The sequence below is a fragment of the Lutjanus erythropterus genome, chromosome 12 (assembly GCF_056507025.1).
Source record: "Lutjanus erythropterus isolate fLutEry1 chromosome 12, fLutEry1.hap2, whole genome shotgun sequence".
NCBI lineage: Eukaryota > Metazoa > Chordata > Actinopteri > Lutjaniformes > Lutjanidae > Lutjanus > Lutjanus erythropterus.
In genome coordinates, this window is record NC_139328.1 from 17,537,386 (window position 1) to 17,561,550 (window position 24,165).

Sequence of the window (24,165 nt, forward strand, 5' to 3'; positions counted from 1 at the left end):
AATAGTCGCTTCACAATGTCTGTTTTTGCTGCAAGACAAATTTCAGACAGGACAATAAAGACTGTACTTTTTATAGCTTCTGTAGGTTTGACACTGTAATTAACAAATTTAGTATAATTTCAAACATGGCATTGTAAGAGTACAGAAGTATGTATACCTTTGACAGCCTTACTCCCAACTAACACCTCTACTGTATGTATAATTGTGTTACAAGACAGTCTAACCTGGCAGTAACCCCTGTTTCACTCATAACCACCTTGATGATAAATCTTTTGTGGTCTGCTGTGGTTGATGTTTTCGTAACCACTGGCCTCACACATCTATTCTGTCCTCATGCAGAGAAAAGAAACAGAAAATCCAAGATATTCGGAAAAACGTGAAGGATGCCATAGTGGTGAGTTTTCATCTGTATCGCTTCCCAAAATGTGCTCAATGTCTCTGTTGTTACACTGAATCCCACTGCAATCCCATTTTACTGATTATTATACGGGCTTACGGATTTTTGCCCTGTATTCATCCTGCTTAATGCTTGTTTTTTTTTTTGTTTTTTTTTTCCCTCTCCAACAACTTCTGCTTTGTAGACTATAGTGTCTGCGATGAGCACTTTAATACCCCCAGTCCCACTAGCCAACCCAGAGGACCAATTCAGAATCGAATACATCAAAAGCATAGCACCTCTCTCTGACTTTGACTATTCACAGGTAAGATGTTCACAAATTTTCTGTGTGTGTGTGTGTGTGTGTGTGTGAAGATGTGAATGTGTGACACACTCATTACCATGGGTTTATTTAGTAGCCTACATATGTGTTTTTTTTTTGTTTTTTGTTTTTTTTTGTCTTTCTTAATGCGCATGTGTGTCTGCGTCAGTGTTAGATGGTATGTGATGAGAGCTTTTGCTGTTTTTATGAGCTCTATAGCCAACAGTGTTGATGTAGCTCAGGGGTGTCAAAAGTAATTTTGCTCCAACCTTAATGTTGCCTTTCTTCTATAATTTACTTCTTTTTATGATGTGGTGGGGTCTCTTTAACAAACCAAAGCTCAGGGCTTTGTTTTTCCCTTGGGAGATATGAAGTTATAAATGGAAATGTCAACTAACTTGTATGAAATCAACAGTTAGTTGATTCAGGTGCTTGCTGAATGTTTGGTTCCCCCTTGTAGCTGGAGCAGGTGAACTGTACATGGATTTGAATGCAAGCTGGAGCACATGGGATTCTCGTCAGTGTGCGATCAGCCATTCGATAGCACGAGATCATGTTCTGGAAATGTAGATAATGTTTTACATAATTTTGAAAGTGTTCATTGTTTGACACTGGCTATGCACCACCTCAGAACAGGAATGACACATTAATGCAGAGCTGTAAAGTCGTGGAGGTTTGAATATTTTTGCTTTTGTTTAGACTATTTTGGCTTTTATGGGAACTCAAATGGAGGGTTAATCTCCTTTTGGTGTATTGGTCAGCTTTTTGCTGTTGTTTGAATTGGTGATCTGAGATACTACATTTAAGTTCAAACTGTTTGTTCTTTTAATGAGGTTGTGAAATTAGTTCCAACCACTAGCCTAATGCTGATAAAATATGATAGTTGCTGGTAGATTTCAGACCCAAAATAATGATTTACTAGTGTGGCTGGTGAATTTGAACATTTATCTGTCAGAGGCTGGTAAAATGGTCACATTTTTAGGTTAATTTCCCACCTTGCTTTTAAAGTACAAAATATTATTTTAAAGGTAGAATGAATAAGATTTTGCTGTTCATAAACACACCAGAAAGATACCAGGATGTCAAATACTGACATTTATGGTTGGTAAAGCATCCTGAGCAGAGCAAGATAATGAGAAATACAGACAGAGGCCAGGGTCTCTGTAGATACAGACACCACCACACACTTCTAGTGGGTCATAAGTGATGATTGAAAGGGATTATGTTTATATGACTCTGTACATTGTTTTATTTTGGGAAAATGTTGCATATTATGCATTTCAGAGCTGAAATGCTTTTTGATTGACTGAAACATAATCGGCAACTGTTTTGATAGAAATCTCAAGCAGAACCAGGCTCTGCCTGTTGAAAGGAAGTTTTTCCTGGCCACTGTCACCTTAGTGCTGGCTCTTGGGGGGAATTGTTGGATCTCTGTCAATAATGTTACAAAGAGTACGGTGTAGCCCTGCTCATGAAAAGTGCCCTGAGGTAACTTCTGTTATGATTTGATACTATTTAAACAGCATTTTTCAAACAAAAAATGCCAAAGATGCCCATATTCTAGCTTCTTCAGTATGTGGATTTGTTGCCGATGTCAGTGTCATATAAGTGTAAAATTATTATCTCTGAGTTTTAAACCATTTGTTGGACAAAGCGAGACATTTAAAGATGGCAGATTGGGCCTTAAGAAATGTATATGAACATTCTTCACTATTTTTTAATTAGGAATGTGTGCGATTAGTCAACTAAAGGATTTAACACCGCAACCTTTGCTAGATGGTAACAAAAAACAGTAGTGGATGAAACTGTCTATTAATATTTTAATGCTGGTTCACTATGCCTCTAAGATGTTATGCTTAGGTGTTGTTATCAGCAAAGTGGGACAGATATCATGTAAAACAGTGTGGTTTGGAAGTATTTTGATCTAGAAAATGAAAATAAGGTTGTATGTAGGCTGTGTCAAAATAAATCGGCATATAACCACTCGACCAGGGCAATCCATAACCACAGAGAGCAGGCTACTGGCATTGTGTGGCAGCTAACATTAGCTGCGGGTAAACAATGTCATTTATGATTACAGCTGTTACTGAAGAATGTGATTAATAGCTTCAAATTGCTCTTAATACAAGCAGTATTTTTTTCGGACAATGTTAACATTATCGATCAATACATTGTACTCAAATTTAACTGTTTTCTAAGTGTTTTTTTACTTTTAGACTAGATGACTAGTCTAAATGACAATTTCCGTTTAATTGACAGCGAAATTAGGCGCCACAAACATCCCTATTTTTAATCAATAATGAAATAATTGTTAGGTACTGCTCTTGCTTCTAATATCTTTGGTTTTTCTGTTTGTTTTATTATGTTTGTAGTAGTTCATCATATAGAAAAAAGCTTAAGAGCAATGAATTAAACGTGTGTTTTTTTATCTCTCAGCCACAATATGGCATATGACTTTTCCAACAAGGCCTCAAAATCTGGCTGCTATTTAGGCCCTGAGGACAGGGTTCTTGCAGTTGCTCTCAGGTCTTATCCATCCCATCACCTCACTGCTTTGTCCTTCAAGTGGAATTGCTTTTGCATTGCTGCCTTACATCTTCATGTATGATCTTTCCCAGCTTCCCTCTCAGCAACTTAACTTAATGCTACATCAGAAGACTATCCATTAAAAGGATTTGGGTGTTAATTTCCTGACAAGGCCCACAGTGAGAGTGTTAACAGGACAGCAGTAGTCTCTACTTCTCTGCTGTGTGATGTTGTGTGAGGGCCGGGGCCATGGGGAGAGCCGGCGTTGGGTTCCCAGGCCCAGCCAGGCTAAAGGGAACAACATGGCTCTGTTTGGAGTGTCTGTGCTTGTCATCAGTCTCAGGCTTCACTTGTGCCGTCAGTGTCACCACTACATTGTCACTTAGTGCCACCAGGCATGATATCCAATACAGGAGTGCAGGAACAAGGCCAATCAGTAACCTGTGGCTTTCACCTGTTGGCGCCGTTGTGAAATGTGGAAGTACATTTCACCTGGAAACTTTTGGAGAGATGATGTCATGGTGAATCTGTCCCAGTCTAATCTTGAAGGGAAAATTTCTCTTGATAAATATGATCTACAGTACACGAGTTGCTGTGAACAGGAAGCAGAAGTAGACAATAATCTTTGACTTGCTACATTTTCCTGAATGACTTGCTGTATATGTATAGATGGAGAGTGATTGCTGTAGCTTTGGTTGTACCATTATGAAAGTTTTTACCAGGGCTGTATTTAAAATTATTTTTGTTTTCAGTTTATTTATCAGATTACAAGTTGCTTCCTCGATTTTATTGTTTTGTGTATAACATGACAGAGAATTGCAAAAATCTTCCATTACAGAGATACAGATCCCAGGGTGATATGTTCAGATGTTTTATTTTCCAGCTGCTCAGTCCAGAACTCAAAAATATTCCATTTACAATTACATTAACTGCGGTCAAATAAATTTAATAGCTTGAAAATTTGACAGAATTATTAATCAGTTATCAAAATGATTCTCTTGTAATCCAAAAATCAATTAGGGCTGGACAATATGTTGATGAAGTGTTGTTTTCTTAAAGGCTGCATTACAATAAAGACATGCAACTTTCTAAACTTACTAGACTGTCTAGCTGTTCTGTTATTTGTCTTTACCCACTTAGTCACTATATCCACATTACTGATGATTATATATTTAAAAAATCTCACTTTGATAATATTTTGTGAAATCTCCAATTATTGTCCCAACAACATTGAGGTATTTGTTCAAAATATTGTGATATTTGAATTTAGCACTGTTGTACAACCCTAACAGCATGTTATTTTTGAAAAAAATATCTATATTGACATAAATATCTTATATCACAGAATAGCCTAAAAATATTGAGATATTATTTATTATCCATATCACCCAGCCTTATAATCAATTATGTAACTAATTGCTTCATCACGATCAAAAATATCTTATCATATGATGCTAGTTGCTGAGATGTTAAACAGTCTTAACACACACCATTTATTGCAAAGATGTGACTAAAGAGATGAATCATTAAGCTTGCTTTTATTGGCTGCAACTCGCTAGAATTATTTGAAACCAATTTCATCAATGTGTCTCTGTACTTAAGTGAGAGAAAGGAAAAATTCTTCAGGCACTCTTCAGGTTGATCATGCCTTCACTTATTCGGACATATTGATTAAAAACTTTTCTGTAGAGTCTCGTCTGTATTTGATGCACAAACATTGCAAACAAACATTCAACAAACATTCTCTACCTTCTTTATCAAATTATATAAGTTTATGGGGTGTTGTAATTTGATGTAATCGCATACTTAGTTTTTCCAGTTGATAAAAACAGGCCTGAGAGAGAACAATGTCGTGGTGTTATTGCTGCGTCTGTTTAGTCAAATAGTCAAATAAGAAGATGAGAAGCAACAGACCTATGACTGCATTTTATCATTTACTTTTGAAGGTACTTTTGGTGTTGTTGGTTTGTATCTTTTATAAGTGATTATTGGATGGATTTCTTCCTTTATGGTTTTTATATGCTGACATAAAATAATTTCATTTACTGTTGATGTTTTACATGTGAAGTCACATGATCTTTATTTGGCTGGTGATGGTACAGATAGATCATGAATAGGATTGCAAATGACGCTTATTTTCATTATTGATTAATCTGCAGATTATCTTACAATTAATTGTGTAGGCAGTAAAATGGCAAAAAGTTTGAAAAAATGCTCATCACAATATCCCAGAGTGCAAAGAGATGTCTTCAAATTGCTTCTTTTGTCCAAACAACTGTCTCAAACCCAAAGTCTCTAAGATCAAAGATCAAAGATCTATTTACTTTAATAAATGACAAAGAAAAGCAGTAATTCCTTATTAGGAGGCTGGAACCCGGGCGTTTGTTTGGCATTTATGCGTGAAAAATAACTGAAACGATTAAAAGATTACCAAGGAAATAAAAACAAATTTTGGCTAAATTCTAAGGTTATTGAAACCAATACTGTCCCTACTAAAAACTCAGGTAACAAATTTTACTGATGTCAAAATAGCAATAGCAATTAATTTTCTTGAGATCTATAAATTGATAAATCAACTAGCACAATTGTTGCAGCTTTAATCATGATTAAGAATCTATATATATGCCTCCGAACAACAAAATAGCACCTAAAATGTGAGCTACACTTACAGTATTTTTTTTTTTTTTACATAAAAGACTTGTGATGAATATTTCTTAGCAAGCACCTTCATGACAGGAAACCGGTATTGAAGGTGCCAAACAACAGATTATAATCTTTCTGAACCATAATGAGCCAAACAACAGTTTCTCTTTGTCGTACATGTAAGTCATCTGGATTAGTGTTGTTTGTCTGTACTCTTTATCATCAAAGTGTCCTTTTTTGTCAAATCTTTCCCTACAGTAGCTTGGGATAACAGTAGGGCCATGGAAAAGAAAGCACTGATACAAACGGTCATCTATGCAAATGGAAACAAATGCCACTGTGGTAACTTTGCTAGCCACCCGACAGTGTCTGCCGACTGAAATGGAGCAAAATTCAAATGAGCCACAGCCCCTGTTTTTGCACCATGTAGCTTTCTCTCCATCAGACATGTTAAAGCCTACAAGGTAATCCTGTCCATTTGATGCTAAAACAAGCAGGTCACTGTAACCACTGAGGAGCATTTGATACCTGTTAATGTTATTTATACGCACTCTCAACAGAAAGACAAGGATTAGGGCCACAAAAGTTTTTTCTTCAGGATATGAATTGCAGTCCATTGTGGATGGTGAGCTTCATATCATGCCCAGCCCCACCCATTGTTGAACGGGTCTATTTTTGTGTTATGGTGCAGTATTACTGTACTGATGATGAATGGTTTAATTCTTACTCTGTGCACATCAGCCACTGTCAGTGAGTTTTTGACTTTATTTAAAGTTACAATATATTACATCTCTGAAATGAAAATGTCTAAAAAAGCTACATGTGTTTACACTTTGTACAGGTGTGTACTTACTTTTAGAGCTGCAACAATTAATTGATTAATCAATTACTAGGGATGATACCAATTAATGGATGATCGATTACTCTTTGTTAAGAATTGGATTGATCAACTACTATCAAGTAAAGATCTGAAATATAACAGATTATTTTTATGAGCACACTCGGGATGATATCTGATATTCGAGTGTATGTGTTTAATCTGTAGGTCTTTATGTCTTTATACGTTTCACAGACTGTAATGCTGTTAGAGAATATGCAATACATTGCTGTGGAAATAAAGCATTGATTTAGGGGGGTATGAAACATTTTGTATTGTTTGGTGTAAGCAAAGTTTTAAAGGTTTTTTTAAAATGACAATTCATCAATTAATTGAGTGTTAATGTTACCAATGATCAATTACGGAAATGTTTACAATTTGCAAACTTTGCTGTCAACTATTAAATAATTGTTAGCTATTTTGGCCAGTTTGAGTCATTTTGTTAAGGAAAAAAGAAAAAAATCTCTTAAGTTAAGTTCAGCTTCTTAAATGTGAATATTTTCTGTTTTCTTTAGCTCCTCTATGACAGTAAACCAAATATTTTTGGGTTGTGGACAAAACAAAATATTTGAGGATGTCATCTTTTTCATCATTTTCGGACATTTAACAACTAATCGATTCATTGAGAAAATCGACAATGAAAATAATCTTAGTTGCATCCCTTCTCATATTATCCCAAATGTTTCCCCAAACAATGTTCAAATCCAAAGAGACACGTAATTTATTCTAGGTATCAGCAAGTTTCCTACTAGCCATTGCGATAACATGAGATAGGTCCAGTACAGTAGAGAGTGAGGAAGGAAGTCGACATGACTCATCCATGAACATGATTTCTGAGTCATGTCAGATAGATTTTCATCTACAGTGGTGGTTTAAGTGAAGAACGAACACCCATGATCCCACACAACTTCATGATGTCACCAAACTACGTCTTTTATTATTGTTTAAATGTGAGAAAGACCTCTAGCGACAAAACTTTCATTATTGGTTGATCTGTGATTTTTGTGATAATTAAATTAGTTGTTTGTAGGGGTCTGCCTTATCGTATTGTTCATGATAAGATTTTTTATGATAAAAAAAATTATACTGCAATAATGGCAGTATTTCAAATTCATGATGATGGCAATATCACATTGGAGTAGTTAGTTCCAAAAAGGGGAGCAATGTCAGTAGTGTGGAAGTGGTTTGGTTACAAAAGACCAGATGTAAAACAAACCATTGTAATCTGTAAGAAGTTCAACTGGACTATAACAACAAAAAGGAGCAATACAACAAACTGAATTCACCACCTCAAACAGAAGTAGTTGGGTGAGTAACAGGAGTGCCAAAAATCCTGAGAGGAGAGCTCAACAGCTATTGTTGAGTTCTTAATCAAAAGTATTTATCACTATTTTGTCAAGAATATCTTTATCACAGTATATCCTGAAATATTGTGATATTATTTTAGGGCCTTATTGCCCACCCCTAGTTGTTTAATCTATAAAATATCCGGAAATGGTGAACAGTGTTGATCACCGTTTCCCAGAGACCAAGGTGACATCCTCAAATGTCTTGTTATGTCCATAACCAAAAGATATTCAGTTTACTGTCATAGATGAGTAAAGAAATCAGAAAATGTTTTTATACAATAAATCAGAGAATGTGGAAACTTTTTCTCAAAAATTGACTCATCATTGCAGTTCTAGTCTGTTTACAGGCCAACCAATAATTCTGACTTTCAATTAAGGAATGTAACCTGCTTTGTGCAGCTTTTGTTCTTCACTCCCACTGTGAAGGGTGACACCTCTGTAGCGTTCCCCTGTTGTTAGCTTCTTGGTGATTTCCTCGTGATGAACAGCTTCAGTCCTACAAGTTTGTTGTGTCCCTTTAATTGATTACTTGAGGATTGGCGATGTGGGGCAAAGGCTGGCACGGAGGGCTGCTCCGTTTTGGAGCCACATTATGAAAGATGAACAGTCTCGAACAGTGGCTCCCTCTCTGCTTTTGCTTTTGCTCTCTTTTTTAGCTAAATTTGTCTGTACTCTTTAACTGAGGTAACCCATGAAAGTCAGGTCTCTCTGTGCTGGCTGACTGTTATCTAACACAGATATTCTATTCAAATCCAATAAATGTGGTGATGATGGTTTACTGAGGAGCCAGCTGCTTGTCTGGCTGTCTATGTATAGAGGGATTTGAGGTTAGCGGACGTTGCTGTACATTTTGCTCCGAGGCCAAAGGTCTCCTTGAACCCCCCCCCCCCCAAAGGAATTCTGGTGTCCCCTCACAACAGAAGATGCAAGCCATTTGCTCCACAACTTTGTTTTACTAAGTCAAATAAGCTAAGCTTTAAGCTATTTTGTTCATCTGCATCAGACCTGACCTATATGATTGCACTCAACTTGATTAACATTGAAACTGATCATTCGTCCTAGCAGAGCCACTACAGAATCAGCATCTCACGGCTGGTGGTGATGGAAGTGGGGAGTGGACTGGGAAGAGCATAGGAAAGAGTTAAAAAAGCTTGTGTTAAAGCAAATTCCCTCCTGGTCTCATTCTGTGTTATCAGTTCCTCTGTAGGGCACTGCAGCACACACTGCATTTATTCAAAGGCCCAGTGTCACACGCCTCTGTGGAAAAGAGCCCTGAGGACCATACTCGAACCACCCCCCCCTCCCGCGCGCCCAATCTTCCCTCCATCCAGTCCCAACCCTCGCTACTAGCTTCGTCTAGCCTCTTTTTTTTTTCTTTTTTTTTTTTTTTAAGTTTTCGAGCCCCTCAATGTCTGCTGGGGTAAAAATTTGAGACCTGCAGAACTAATAGCACAAGAATGTAATCAGCATTGTTGGATCTTATTGATATTAGTTGAGCTGGGTGTTAAAGATTGACTGTAACCAAATACAGGCAAGACAGCAAATATGCCCCCATTTTCTTTGTTTGGTTGAACAGGTAAATGCTACATTACAGAAAATCTGGACCATGCTTGTAAAATGAAAGATGGTGGGTTAATTTAGGACTGCAAGTAACAATTATTTTGGTTGTCGGTTAATGCGTCACTTATTTTCTTGATTAATTGGTTAATTGATTGGGCCATGAATTGTCAGAAAATGGTGAACAATGTCGATCAGTGTTTCCCAATGCCAGGTGACATTCTCAAATGTCTTGTTTTGTTTGTTTACTGGCATATACTACTAAATAGATCAGAAAAAGGTCACATTTACTGGATTTGGTCATCGTGTATTTAAATTTTGTTCTTTGCAGCATATTTTTTACTTTTAGGGACAAGTTGCTGCTCCATCATTTTTTGTTTTAGGACTAAAGTTTGTGGTACTTAATCTGAAATGACGTCTGAGAAATAATTTTATGTTTTTGTTCTTTCTTTTAGCCACCGAAAAGCCCATATTCTAAATTTCCTCCTGTGTGCTGTGCCAGAGCCTTATCGTCTTTATGTTTTTTTTTTGTTGTTACACGTATGGAGTCCAGTGTTCCAATTAACATTTTTTTTTCGATCAATTAATTAGCCGTTTGGCCCATAAAATGGTCAAAAATGTTTCCCAAAGCCCAAGGTGATTTCCTGAAATGTCTTGTTTTGTTCACAAGCCAGAGATATTCAGTTTGTTGTCATAGAGGAGTTAAGAAACCAGAAGCTAAAAACAAGAGAATTTTGACTTTTTATTCTTAAAAAAATCACTGAAATCAATTAATCTATTATGAAAAAAATGGCAAGTATTTTTATATGCATAATGTGTATTTGAACCACGCTGAAAGGGACAGTTCACCTCAAAATAATATAATATAATATAACATAATATCCTCTGGCCTATACTGCTGTTTTCCATCCATATACCCATGGTGGTATATGCTGTGCAGTCAATGTGGAGTATAGGAGGTTCCAGTAAAGATATTAGACCGCTGAGATTAAAGGGACAGTTCACCTCAAAATCAAAAATACATATGTTACATTTTAAGTTGCCGAGTTTTGGAAATATCAGCTGTAACAATAGTAACGTGTGTGTCTAGGACTTTTTAAGGTTTTTGGTGTGGCATCGAAAGAGGTATCGAGTATTGGTTTTTAAATGCTTGTACTATGTTTAAAGTGTGGTATCATGACAAATCTATCATAGAAAGAAAATAGTTTTTACACGAAACTGCTCACAACACGTTCTGTGGATTATCGTGAGTAATTGGGTATTTTTTCATGAAAGAGACATTGGTGTTGAGTTTTTCTAATGCATTTTTTGGTACTTTGAGTGCCACAAGCTGAGTGTCCTCTAGTTCCATTATATTCCGGAGAAGACATACATCTCCACAGCCGATATCTCCAAAACTCGACAACTCACATCAAAAAAAGTCTAGATGGGTAAATAGCATGATAAGCCAGAAGAAAAATATGTATTTTTGATTTTGGGGCGAATTGTCCCTTTAAACACAGCTAAGATGATGCATCACTGTCAAGGTTCTTCCTGATCTGTGCCTGAAGTGTGTGTCTATATTCATCTGTAACACAAAAAAGTAAACAAAATGTTTATGTATCTCTCTGTAAGACGTTTGCCGACTGGATCAGTGAATTTCCTCCATGTTGAACTTAATCACCGGATCTGCCGAGAGGAGATCTCCCGGAGCATGTGATCATTTATCAGGCTCCTTCTCCCTCTCTCCCTCTGGTTCGGGGCTACTTTCACCCTCTCTCCCCAGTCGGAGCGCAGAGCCAGTGCTGAGTGCACAGAGTCATGTGGTAGTTCCAGGCTAGAGGAGGAGTCCATCTGAAAGACATGTGCACAGGAGGCAACCAGGGATATTAGCCCAATCATCTTTGTTTAGGGCAGAGAGTCCTGGGAAATGTCTCAAAGTCATTGATAAGATGAGTTCCCCTCATAATGCTCCCACTGAGACTATGTACAGTCAGTTACAGCATCATGTCTATGGAGTACTGGTTATATTTGTACATCTTACGAGATGTAATTGACTGTTTCTGATTTTCTCTAGCAATTTGAATTTGATCACAGTGAAGTTATAGCACCTGAGTGCACCACCATTGTTGCTTTAGCTTACAGTTTAGAGAAGAGAGCTTGTGACTAGAAAGTCATGAGTTTAAATTCAGGAACTGTTGGATAAACCTGTCGAGGAAGTGAATGAGAACTCAAATCACCTCCCTGTACTACCATGAAGAGAGGTGTATAGTAACTAATTGTAAATGTGTAACTTTATCCTTAATACTTTATACTAGGCCTGCAACTAATAATTGATTTTATTACCTATTAATCTGCTGATTATTTTTACAATTAATTGTTAAGTCTATAAAATGTCAAAAATGCTCATCACAGAGCCCAAAGCAACATCTTCAGATTGCTTCTTTTGTCCAACATACAGTCCAAAGACTCTTCATTTACTATTATAAATGACAAAGAAAAACAGCAAATACCCACATTTAACAAGCTGGAACTCGCAAATGTTTGATGTTTTTGCTTGAAAAATGACTGAAACGGTTAATCAATAAACTGTACAATTGGAGCCTAATTTTCTTTCAATCAATTAATCATACAATTGTTTGTAGCTCTGCTGTATGCAAGCTGTTTCTAGGACTTTTTTAAATCTAAAATTTACTGACTTTCACACATTCCTGATACAGTGCTGTGTTGACATACTTTTTTCACAGTGGCCTACAATTATGTGGCTATTGCATAATGGGATGGACATTATGTTTGTTTGATGTGACCCTCTTTTCCTTAGAAAGAGAATATATGAGAAGGTGTTAAAATAAAGAAAGTTGTAACTGAGTCACTGTCATCTTTGCAAGTGCTAATTTGTACTTGAGTAGATTTTAGCACATGTAATTGTACTTTTACTTTTTAAAATTGTACAATTAAAATGACTTGCACATTTTAAAGGACCACTTTACCAACAGCAAACAACAGGTTATTTATTCACATCCACCAGCATGTTTTTGTAGCATCTCTGGCCACAACGCAGGTTACTAGATGGGATCTGTAGCACAGTTTTCGTATAATTTCCTATACAGGCTCAGTGGTACCAAACCTAGCAACCTCATTTTGACAACAAGACTCTGGGAAGCTCAATCTGCCTGACTGTTGGTGAAATAGTTACAGCGTGTGTTGGTAGTCATATTTTTTAGGAACAGACCAGGCTAGCTGTTTCCCCTTGATTCTAGTCTGAATGTTAAGCTAGGCTACACACATCCATACTCTACCTCCATATGTATTGACTGTATTGTGTACAGACATGAAAGTCACATTTAAAAAACTGTATTTTGCTAAATGAAATTGAACTGTGTCTTTAAAGGTAGAATCAGTTAACCAGAAAGTTAACTGGACATTTTGGGCCGGTAAAGCCAAATAAGGAAATATAGTCTGAGGGCAGTTACAGCCACCACTTATTTTTGTTGGGTCATAAGTTATGATTGAAAGGGATTACGTTTATGTGAGTCTATATTGTTTTTAAAGGAAGATTTGCACAGTATACCTTTAAGTAAAGTTAAGCACTAATAATTCAATAAGCTATTCTAACTACTCTCTTTGATGCTGCACATGAACTGCCCACGAGCAAGGCAGCTGCTCTAATTAAACAGCTCTGTGATGAAGAACATTAAGACAGTGGTTGTGCTGTGCAGATGTGTGTCTTTAACCGCAAGTGTGTTACTTTGTGTAGCTTAAGAAGGGTATGTGACCAATTAGTTTTCTCTGGATAATTGTATATACAGAATGGGCAGTATAGTTTTCCATTTAGTTTATTTAGCTGTCCTGTTGTCATGGCAGCACGAGTTTCGACATTTTTAAGTCACATTTTCCAAATGTTTGCAAGTTTGGTCATAGTAAAAGGTTTAAGTTACTGAACACGACATACTTACCTATACTTTGTTGTATTTCCTACATACTAAATGTGACACAGACATAGATATTGGCAATTAAATAGGCAAGACTGTAACACTCTGGAAAGGATCCTGTCATAATTTCAATGAGTTCACAAAGGCTGTTCATAAAGTAACTTTAGGTGGGTTTACCTTGTGCAGTGTGCTTCAGCTAGCTAACTTTTTTTTTCATTATCAGCTCATTCATAAAATGTCAGAAAATTATGAAAAATGCTCATCACAATTTCCCAGAGCCCAAAGTGTTATTTTCAGATTGCTTCTTTTGTTCAACCATCAATCCGAAACCCAAATGTCAAAGAAAAGCAGCAAATTCTTACATTTAAGAAACGGGAACCAGCAAATGTTTGATGTTTTTTCTTGAAAAATGACTGAAACGATTCATTGATTGTCATAGTAGTTATCAACTAATTCTCTTTCAGTCAACTAATCGACTTATCATTGCACCTTTATTTACAACAGTATCGGTATGATTGAATTCAAGCCCTCTGACCCTCCCATCATGACACTGTACTCAAGTTTTTTAGTCTGTTATTTATGTTGTATGTTGTTGCCTATTTCCCAATGTTTGTTTTTCTTTCTTTCAGGAGTTCTTTGATCACGCAAAGAAGCTGTGGGATGATGAAGGAGTGAAGGCGTGCTTTGAGAGGTCCAATGAGTACCAGCTCATCGACTGTGCACAATAGTGAGTTCAAACATTTAAAGACATTTTGTGGTATGTTTGCATGAGCTTTGGATACTTGCAGATTTACAGAAGATGGTTTATAACTACGTACATTATGGAATTAGCTATTCGTGCAGCTATAATAAAGTGAGAACGAGTGAGCGTTATGTTTTTTACGGCCTGTAAATTGTTGTCACGTCCCTGCTTTGTCCATGTTTGTCGTGAAAGCTTTGTGGTGTGTGCTGGTGTCATGTCATATATGAATCTAGCTGACATATATTTACTCTGGGTGTGGCAAGGCAAGCAGCAGTTGTATTCGTCCTTTGGAAAATTATACATATATCTCATCATGTTTCACCATGGCAATATGCAAAGTCTGAGGTGGCCTGTATTAAAATGCCCTGTTGAATTCTTTGGAATATAGTACTGATTTGTCTATTTACATGTGTAAAAAGTAATGCTGTAGTTAAAGTTGCTTTTTCTCATTTCATTGTTGGTGATGGTCTCAACCTACCTGTGGAGGTTAACAGACTAAATTTCAGTGTCTCCAAGGCTGACAAAAGCTATGTGGGTCATGATTTGATTTCGGCTACTATCTGTGTGTAGTTTTTCCGAATACAATTGTACTGCAGATACTGTTGTTAGGAAATACTGATAACTTCAATGTGGCAAGGCGCACAAACTGATGCCTCTTTGCACGGTGTCCCAGATTGTTTGGACAGCTCCTATAGTACCACGGGCCACCTTAGGGTGCTGGTTGGACACAGTGGAGGGCCCCTCTCTTGCCTGTAAAAGGAAGTTTGGATATGCAAAGTAACTCACTGGTTACAGTGCTCTCCTTCTGCTTCCTCTCTGACTCACCTCTGGATTCACATGTAAATATGCGGACATGTTCATGGTACAGTCTCTGGAAGTTGTCCCCTCCCATCCCAAAGGTTGGCTGCGTTTATCTCTCAGGGTTCGGTCAAAGGCACTCTTTATCAGTGACTGGGGATATTGTCTTGTTGTCAGCGAACTGTGAGCGCACTGGGCTACATGGGTGTAGTGTTGAGAGGTTTTAAAGATGTTATAGCACGTAGACAAACAGTCTCTGTACTCTCTTCCTGAATATCTTCCGTTCCTTGAACATAAATTTGACTTGGGGTCAAGTCTTCTCTGGTTGCCCCTGCCTGAAAGCAGCTTCCATAGAAAGGAGAGAGATAGTCAGGTGATGGTTGGAGAGTCACATGAATCTGTAAGGTGGAGCTGTTACAGTCCAAGGCCTGTGTTTGTCTTTGCTGCTCTGAGTCAGTCAGCGTGTGTGTGCAGTACGACCGCACAATATGTAAAAAAGCATCTTGTGTTTGTTTTTAGTCAATATTCCAGTATCATAGTGATACCACATAATATTGTGGTGTCATAAACATTTAAAATCTTCCTTCTGAACTCTGTAAATGCACAGCAAATACAGCTGTCCTGTGACACAAGTAAACATTAACAGAGTAAAATGAAGGCAGAGAAAAGCATACACTATTTAAATTGAGTGGTACTGGTTTATATGGGACTTTTCTGGTGTAATAGTGCGTGTGTTAGTTTTGAGCTTAGTCTCTTGCCTTTCTCTTCTTAACTTTTAAGTAGCCAGCAGTTTCTTTGGATAGTTATGGTATGTCTGTTCTTCCAAATCCAAAATACTGCTGAATGACTGATGCTTAATTGTTTATTTTATGTGTCAATTGTTTTCCCTGCTTCTGTTCTCATTCTATTCAGTATCATTCACCTTCTTTCTCTATTTGGTTGCTTGTCTCTCTTGTACTTCTTGCTGTCCTCTCATCACTGTCTCTCTGGCCATCTTTGCTGCTCATGATTGGTTAGTAGCTGGTGAGCAGTTGTATGTTTGTCCAATAAATCATCATGAAGCTGACAAATTTATTTTACTGGTCTGTGTAAAGGAGCTAAAAAATAATAAGTTAGAGCTTCATTTGGTACATATGTAAAAACTGTGATTTCATGGTGATATGGTTAATAACCATGCAGTCCTAGTGTGGTGGCTCTTACATTAGTCTATATGTCAGAGGTTTTTCCTACTGGAATGGCAGTTTGGTTGTGTGATAATTGTGTTTTGTTGATAAAGTGCTATTCCTTGTGTGTAGGAAAGTGTGTTTAAATTTAAAAGAAAATTACATTCACAAAATTAAAAATCTTGAATTTGCTTTCAACGATAGAAAGGCTAAAGCTTCTCAATACCTGCCATGCTTTTTTGGGAAAGGAGAACTGTTTAAACATTTGCAATTTATTTTGAAATCTCATTGTTGAGTAGAAACTAGGACACAACTGATACTGGATTTTTGAGGCCACTGTCGGTACTGATATTAGGGAGTAAAGAAATTATGATATAGATATATTGGCTGGTTTTCTTTATACAAAATATACAGAATTTACTACATGGCTTTGTTAAATACTCAATTCTGATTGGTCAGTTATGGCACTTGAAGGTCTGTTATTTCTGAATAACAGACAGTTGCTAAAGACATACATCTCATCATAGACTCTTAAAGAGCAATAAAATAATTTTTAAATTATATTTTGCGCCAAATGAATGATTTTTTTGTTTGTTTGTTTTTAGTAGGCAGTTGTGTGATAAGCGGAATAATAAATTCTATGATATAATATTCAGATTGCAAGTCCTGCATCTGCCTGTCGGGGTTTATTTTGCAATAATGACCCACTTACTGTACATTATCCCTTGTATGTCTTATATGATATATATAAGCACACATTTTTTGCAATGGTCTCTTAAAACTTGTTTAAGGTAGAGTCAGTCGGATTTGTCAGCTGTTTGTAAACACATCAGTAAGATAGCTGATTGTTGAATCTCATTACCAGGACATCATCAAATACCAACATTTTGGGTTGTTAAAGCATCCTGAGCACAGCAAAATAATGAGAAAATAAGAAAGAATGGGCAGAGGGTGGGGTCTGTGCAGATACAAGTGCTGTCACACACTTCAGGGATTATTTTCGAATGAGTCTTTGCATTGGTGTTTTTCTGGGGGAAAATTCTGCACATTTTGCCTTTAACACTGATAAATATATGTTACGGAGGCAGGATATTTTACAGCATAAACTTTATTGTTGATGTCAGAGCACTGAAACAGTAAGCTGTTTTTTAAGTATAAATAACTATAAATGAAAAACATACAAATAGAGCAAAATATTCAAAGCCTATATTAAACCTGAGAAAGGGATCAGATATACATAAAATGCTGCCTATAAAGCTAACAAATATAAACAATCAGCATTTTGTTCTGTTAAAAAAAGTTTTCAGATAGGTGCTTATCGGACATATTCCAATACTAATATCACTATGATAGGCCAATAATGGGTTGATAAGATGGGTCAGGCTCTAGTAGAAACATCACATTATGGTTCTTTTGTCACTGTATGTTTGATTGATGTCTGGAATCTGTCAGACTGTGGCCTCAGAGTTACTTCCTCTCTCAGTTTTAACCTCTGTATGAACTATGTGGAGGGAGGACATTCATACATACTCTGTCCTACATGGCAGCCGACCTGTCTGTGTGTAAAGGCCCACACACGTATGTACACACACACACACACACACACACACACACACACACACACACACACACACACACACCTATTGTTATTATGACCACTCAACTACACTTTACTCTTAGTGACTGTCCTGGGAGGTAGGGAAACTGTTTCAGACAGCTTCAGCAGCCAACTGGGTTGAAAGGAAGAGAGCAGAGGTCATTAACTGTGGACTCAGGCTGTACATGTTATATTGTTTGTCCGTTGTTTTGGCTTTTCCTCTAAGTTCAGAAATTACATGTTTGTCTGTAAGGGTCTGTTAGCTTGTCCCCTTTTTCTCAGTGCTAGCTACTTTTGAGCTAGCACTTTCTCAGGAAGCTTTCATTTCATCTTTCACTATTGTTCTCTACACCTGCTCTCTCGTACTTTTTTGTATTGAACTTCCACAGACTTGTGTTTGTGTTCTAGGCTATGTCTTGGATCACAAATGTGATAAGAGTGCTTTCAGTCACTCAGAGAGTAAATTAAAAAGGAAGTTGGCCTACATGTGGCTGTTTGTGAGAGGAACAGATTGGCAGGCAGCAATCTTACATGCTAGCAGTCAAACACAACAGATATATTTTGTCACGAAACCACCAAACACGATCACCGCAGTGGTTAGATATTGCTGTATGTCATATTTAGATTTTGTGAAGGCAGATTTTATACAGCTGCCATTCCATCTGTGTTGTCCTTCACAGACCTTGCTCCACTGGCAGATATTTTTTCCAGCAGGCCTAACGCTGGATGGCCCATTGGACAAAGGCACAGGAAATAAGTATGGGCTGATGTCGAGCGCTTGTTATGCCAAAGAGCATGTCCATATCGATGCTTTTGGAATCCTGTCACCCATTGATCTGCCCTCTGCATTGCACATTTATACGTTTTAAGAGCACAGATATGTGTCTGCCAGTTGATTGATTATGAGCTATTTTCAGCAGCGGCGGGCTGGTTCCATTGCAATGCCTTGGATGTGTCAACGGCAAAATCAAACACTTTTTCACACGCAAATCTGAACTCCCAGGCCTCCTGCTTTTTATTTATTTATTTTTATTTATTTATTTATTTTTTACTGTGGTGAGTATTTGTTGCAGTCCCTCTGCAAATATGACACAATTCATAACACAACTTGTATGCCAAGATATTTCCTGCTGTAGTAGATGATGGTTATCCAGTGTTAGATGCTGTCTGGATAGGTGAGGAGCTCTCCCTATGTTGATGTGTGTGCTTTGTGGCTGGGAGGCCAGGCTGCAACAGCAGAGACCAGGCTGGAGCAGAGCAGCACTTGATGGAGTCTGGGAGTCTACCTGAAGAAATGAGGCTATGAAACAAACAGCTGAAGCTGGAGTTTGCTTTAAATGCTGTAAACTTAGTTTTAATTAATATTAGGGATGCCAGACCACCATTTTTTTGTTGTTGATTACTACATTATTTTCTCAATTGATAAGTTGTTTGGTGTATAAAATGTCAGAAAATGGTGAAAAATGTCAGCCAGTGTTTCCCAAAGCCCAAGGTGATATCCTTAAAAGTCTTGTTTTGTCCACAAACCAAAGATGTACAGTTTAATGCCATAGAGGACTAAAGAAACCAGAATATATTTACATTTAAGAAGCTGGAATCACAGAATTTTGACTTTTTTTCTTAAGAACTGATTATTTGTAACTGATTGATAGGCGATTATTTGATCATTTAATTTAATTGCATTAATTGCCAACTATTTTGATGATCAATTAATCGTTTCAGTCACCTTTTTTTTTTTTTTTTTACTATTTTCTGATATTTAATAGAGCAGATGATTCATTTATTAATCAAGTTAATAAATAATAAAATAACTGACAATAGAAATAATTGCTAGTTGCAGCCCTGCTTGCATTACACACTGTATATATTACTCATACTTGTGCGTATCCCTGTTTTTTCAGTCCAGATGACCATTCCTCTACTGTAATAATCCCCACAATTTTATCTGGAGTTTATGGTGGTGACACCACACACACACACCAGCAAATACAGACATGTACTCAAATCATACAGGGAGAAGATACTTGGCCCTGACTAACCCTTCTTACTGAGACAAACTGTTCTTGTTACTGTTCTTGCTTTAGCCATCCAGAGACATTTCACACTTTTTGGCACCATCACCATCAACCCTAATGAGGATTAAACATAAGGGGCAAAGATCAAATACTGAGGATAAGTGCGGCCTATTCAGGGTGGATTGGAAAATGGGTGTCATCATCACACACTTTCAAAAGATGTTAAACACAACAACATGTTCTGTAACAGAAATAGTTGCAATATTTTGACCTCTGGTAAGCTTTCTGGATATCAAAGGTAAAATACAGTCACTTCAGAGAAGCTGGAACCAAGTACAGAACCACTGCTTAAAAAGGACTGGAGTTAATCAATTATTGAAATTGTTGCCGAGGAAAAGAGATATTTATTTGGCTTATCTGATAGACCTGCAATGATTGGTCGATTTATCGATTAAGAAGAAAATTAGTTGTCAACTATTTTGATAATCGATTAATCATCTAAGTCATTTTTCAAGCAAAAATGTCAAATTTTTTCTGGCTTCCGCTTCTTAAAGCTTAAGTTTTGCAGCGTTTCTGCGTCATTTATGACAGTAAATGAAGAGTCTTTGGATTTTGGGCTGTTGGTTCAACAAAAGAAGCAATCTCAAGATTTTAAAGTTACTTTGGATTATGGGAAATTGTGATGAGCATTTTTTGCAAAATAATCTATTAATTGTGAAAATAATCAATAGATTAATTGATGTTGAAAATAATCATTGGTTGCAGACATGATCACAGTTATTCTGTAAAATATTCAATTTACAATGATATTTAAAAAGAGAAAAATGGCAAATCTTCACTTCAATGAAGCTAGAACTGAGTTCAGACCTCTGGCTGGAGTTTATGTTTAAAAATGTACTCACTTGAAAAGTATCCACTGTTAGCATTATTGAAATAGCTGCCTAGGAGAAGGAATCCATTTCCATTAGCTGACAAAGCTGCAACGATTAGTTATTTGATTGAAAGAAAATTATTTGCCAAGCGGACAATACATTTTTCAACCAAATATGTTAAACTTTTACTGGTTCTTAAATGTAAGGATTTGCTGCTTTTCTTTGTCAGTTGTCATAGTAAATGAATAATCTTGTTTTGAATTGTTGGTTTGACAAAAGAAACAATTTGAATATATTGCATTGGGCTCTGGGAAATGTGATGAGCATTTTTCTCTCTTTTTTTTTAACATTTTATAGACTAAACAATTAATCAATTAATCCTTAAAATAATTGGTAAATTATTCAACACTGAAATTAGTCATTAGTTGTAGCCCTAATCTGAGGATCAATTAATAGATTCATTTTTTTGTGAATAAAATGTCAGAAAATAGTGAAAAATGCCCATAACAGTTTCTCAAAGTGCAAGTTCACATCTTTACATGTCTGACTAACAAACTGAAAACTGAAGATATTTGATTCCAAGTGATATAGAAACAGAGGAAAGCAGCAAATCTTTACTTTGGAGAGGCTGGAGCAAAGTTCAGACCCACTGTTTTGAGTTTACTTTTTTAAAGGACCAAAGGTTATTGATTATCAGAATAGTTGCCATCTAATCATTGGAGCCAGGGTCTGACCCTAACCCTAACCCAGACATGCCCGATCAGGCAAGCCCCAACTCTGATCTTTCTTTTTTTTTTTTTTTTTTTTTTTTTTTCCTCTTTTGTTTCTATTGTTGTGGAGCCTTGGAGAGGCCAGTTACAGTGTGCTGCTGCTGCCTCCATTGGCTGAGCGTCTCTGCTGACGTGCAGTCATCAGATGTTCATTCAAACATCATGGCGGCATGTCAGGCATGCTGTGTGTGTTCACTACATCCAGTAGACAAAATAAACTCACAAACTGTCTAGAAATGACATGTTCTCACACTTATCGTCCATTTTAAATGGAGAAATACAACTGTACACCTTCTGAATTCAAGTTTCTCTCCCGAACTAAGACAACCTTAATTGGCTCGTTAACTCCTCAGAAAACACACTTCATTCAAAGTCAACAGAAAAACATGTAGAACTCACCAAAAACATCTTTGTTAGTCTGTCCACTCTTCCGACAATCACCAACTCTGGTTTGGTCAAAATAAATCCTTAATTCACCGCGCAAAAACAGTGTAAAGAGTCTGACTGCAGGCTGTTTTCCTCTCACTCGTCACCCAGCTCAGAGCACTCATAGTCAGCTGAGTGGGTGTGTACTGCGCCGCTGGATGAGAGCGCGGTGCAGAGGCTGCAGACTATTACATTAGCAGAATAAAATGACAAATATCGCCCTAAAAATCAGCCAAAAAAGGCAATCGGTGATGAATTCAGCCCATTGTTGATAGATGATATATTCGTCCAATTGCCCAACCCTAATAAATGGTACTGTTTAATTACTATGAAATAGCACTTAAACATTTCACTGATCTGACTGCACTGATCTGTACAAATTCCCGGTTAAATATAATGTAGAGCTGAGTTTGAAGTTTATTGAACATGTTAAAATAATACAAACAAAATAAAAACAAGCTATAAAAAAAGAAAAAAGACAAACAGAATCCTCAACAGCACATTAATGACAAATTAAGAACAAATAATATCCATGTTCATGTTCAATAGGGATAAGAGGAAGTTAAAAAAAAAACTTTTCTGGTCTGTTCTTTACTATTTCTTTATCTCTTTTGTCTCTTCTGTGTTGGCTATGATATGGCTAATAAATACTGCTCTCTGAAGAAGGAAGTGTTGTGTAGTGTTTTACACTGTCAACAGGCAATGAATTTTAGTAAGAAATAAGTTGTGAGCAAAAGTATGCACAACACAGCCAGAAGAAGAATCTCCTAGGCAGGGCAAGTTGGAATTTAGATGGGGCATGTAGATTTGAGAATCACTTGCCCTGCACGGCAAGTAGGAAAAAACCTTAACGCTGGACCCTGGGAGCGCTAAAATACAGAATTTAGCTTTGAGAGCTTTGAGAACCCTGTCTCATCCCTCCTGTCAGGAGAGGGAATTTATTTCCGTTATCTAACAAGCTATCTAATATGTACTGTTTTGTCAATTAATATATTTCAAAACCATCCACACCCTACATCTGCTGTTATTGGGGTTAAGAAATTGTAAAAAAGGATCTAAATCTTTAAATGTCAGGGTCATTGTAGGTCAGGATGTGATGTGGTGTAGTTGGTCCAGGATGGAGAGGTGCAGCTGGGATGGGACAGATCTCCAGCAGTCCTGGAGATGGGACTGTGGATAGACATGTCTAAGGCTGGTTATGGTTCCTGGCCTAGGCTGGGGCTGGGGTTGGGGCTGGGGTGTAGTGCTGGTCACGGGACTCTGTCACCAGCCTGGGGGCCACTGACACAGTCATCTGAGGCAGTAAAGTGCTAAGAATGGCTGGCATTGTCAGCCAGCCCCGGCCCCTGAAGGGCCTACAGAAACAGAGGGGCTACGCTTCGCAAACAGTGGCTCTCCTCAATAAGGAGCCTCTTCTGTTCACGGAAGGGCCCGAGAGAGCGATATTTATACACAGGCTGCATGTCACTGCTGCTTTTTTCTGTCACCAATAAGTTGCTTCATTTCTTCATGTTTTAGCTGGTTTCATGTACACAGTAAAAACACCAAGGGATTAGGCTGATGGTGGCAGGGTCCGGGCTCTTCTTACATGTCTGAACTCATCTGTGTAGTAACTTTTTTTTAGATTGTTTATCAGGTTGCTTTTAATGTTTAAGATTTTTTTTTTTTTTGGTGGGATGTTTGTCTCACTGCAGCCAGAACAGCATTTGAAACTGTAGGGACTGTATTTTTTTGTCAGGGTTCCTATAGATTGAGAACAAAATCTAAAGTCACAATTTGAATGTATGCATCTGAAAAGCATAGAGCTGAGAGCATGTTAGGGTCTGTAGGGTCAATGATGTTAATTTGATAGATAAGGAGAAGACTCCGTTGCTGTTTTTAAGAAAAAATGTCCAAATCCTCAGATTTCAGCCTCTCAAATGTGAATAATGGTGGTTTCTTTAATCCTCTATGATAGTAAACTGAATATCTTTGCGTTGTGGACAAAATAAGACACTTTAGGGTGTTTCCTCGGGCTTGGGAAACATTTAACACAATTTTCTGACATTTTATTGGCCAAACCACTCATCAGTTAATCAAGAAAATTATGTGAATGTAAGTAGTTAGTTGCTGCCCTAGACTCAATACCTTTTTAACAATGAAACAACAGAGAGAGACTGTAGTGGCCTGGTATGGAGCTGAGGAGAAAATTTAGAAATATGGGCTTTTTAGTAGCTAAAAG

The 24,165-nt window shown here is 37.2% G+C and overlaps 1 protein-coding gene across 2 annotated transcripts in view; it reads left to right on the forward strand.

Annotated features, from left to right (window-relative positions):
* The window catches only part of gnal2 (guanine nucleotide binding protein (G protein), alpha activating activity polypeptide, olfactory type 2), a 75,008-nt gene that overhangs the window by 23,928 nt on the left and 26,915 nt on the right, over window positions 1–24,165 (forward strand). For both annotated transcript variants that reach the window (XM_084731666.1, XM_084731667.1), the window contains exons 3-5: window positions 340–394; window positions 582–701; window positions 14,191–14,288. In XM_084731666.1, the coding sequence (XP_084587792.1) occupies window positions 340–394; window positions 582–701; window positions 14,191–14,288 (273 nt within the window). The remainder of the gene's footprint in view (window positions 1–339; window positions 395–581; window positions 702–14,190; window positions 14,289–24,165) is intronic.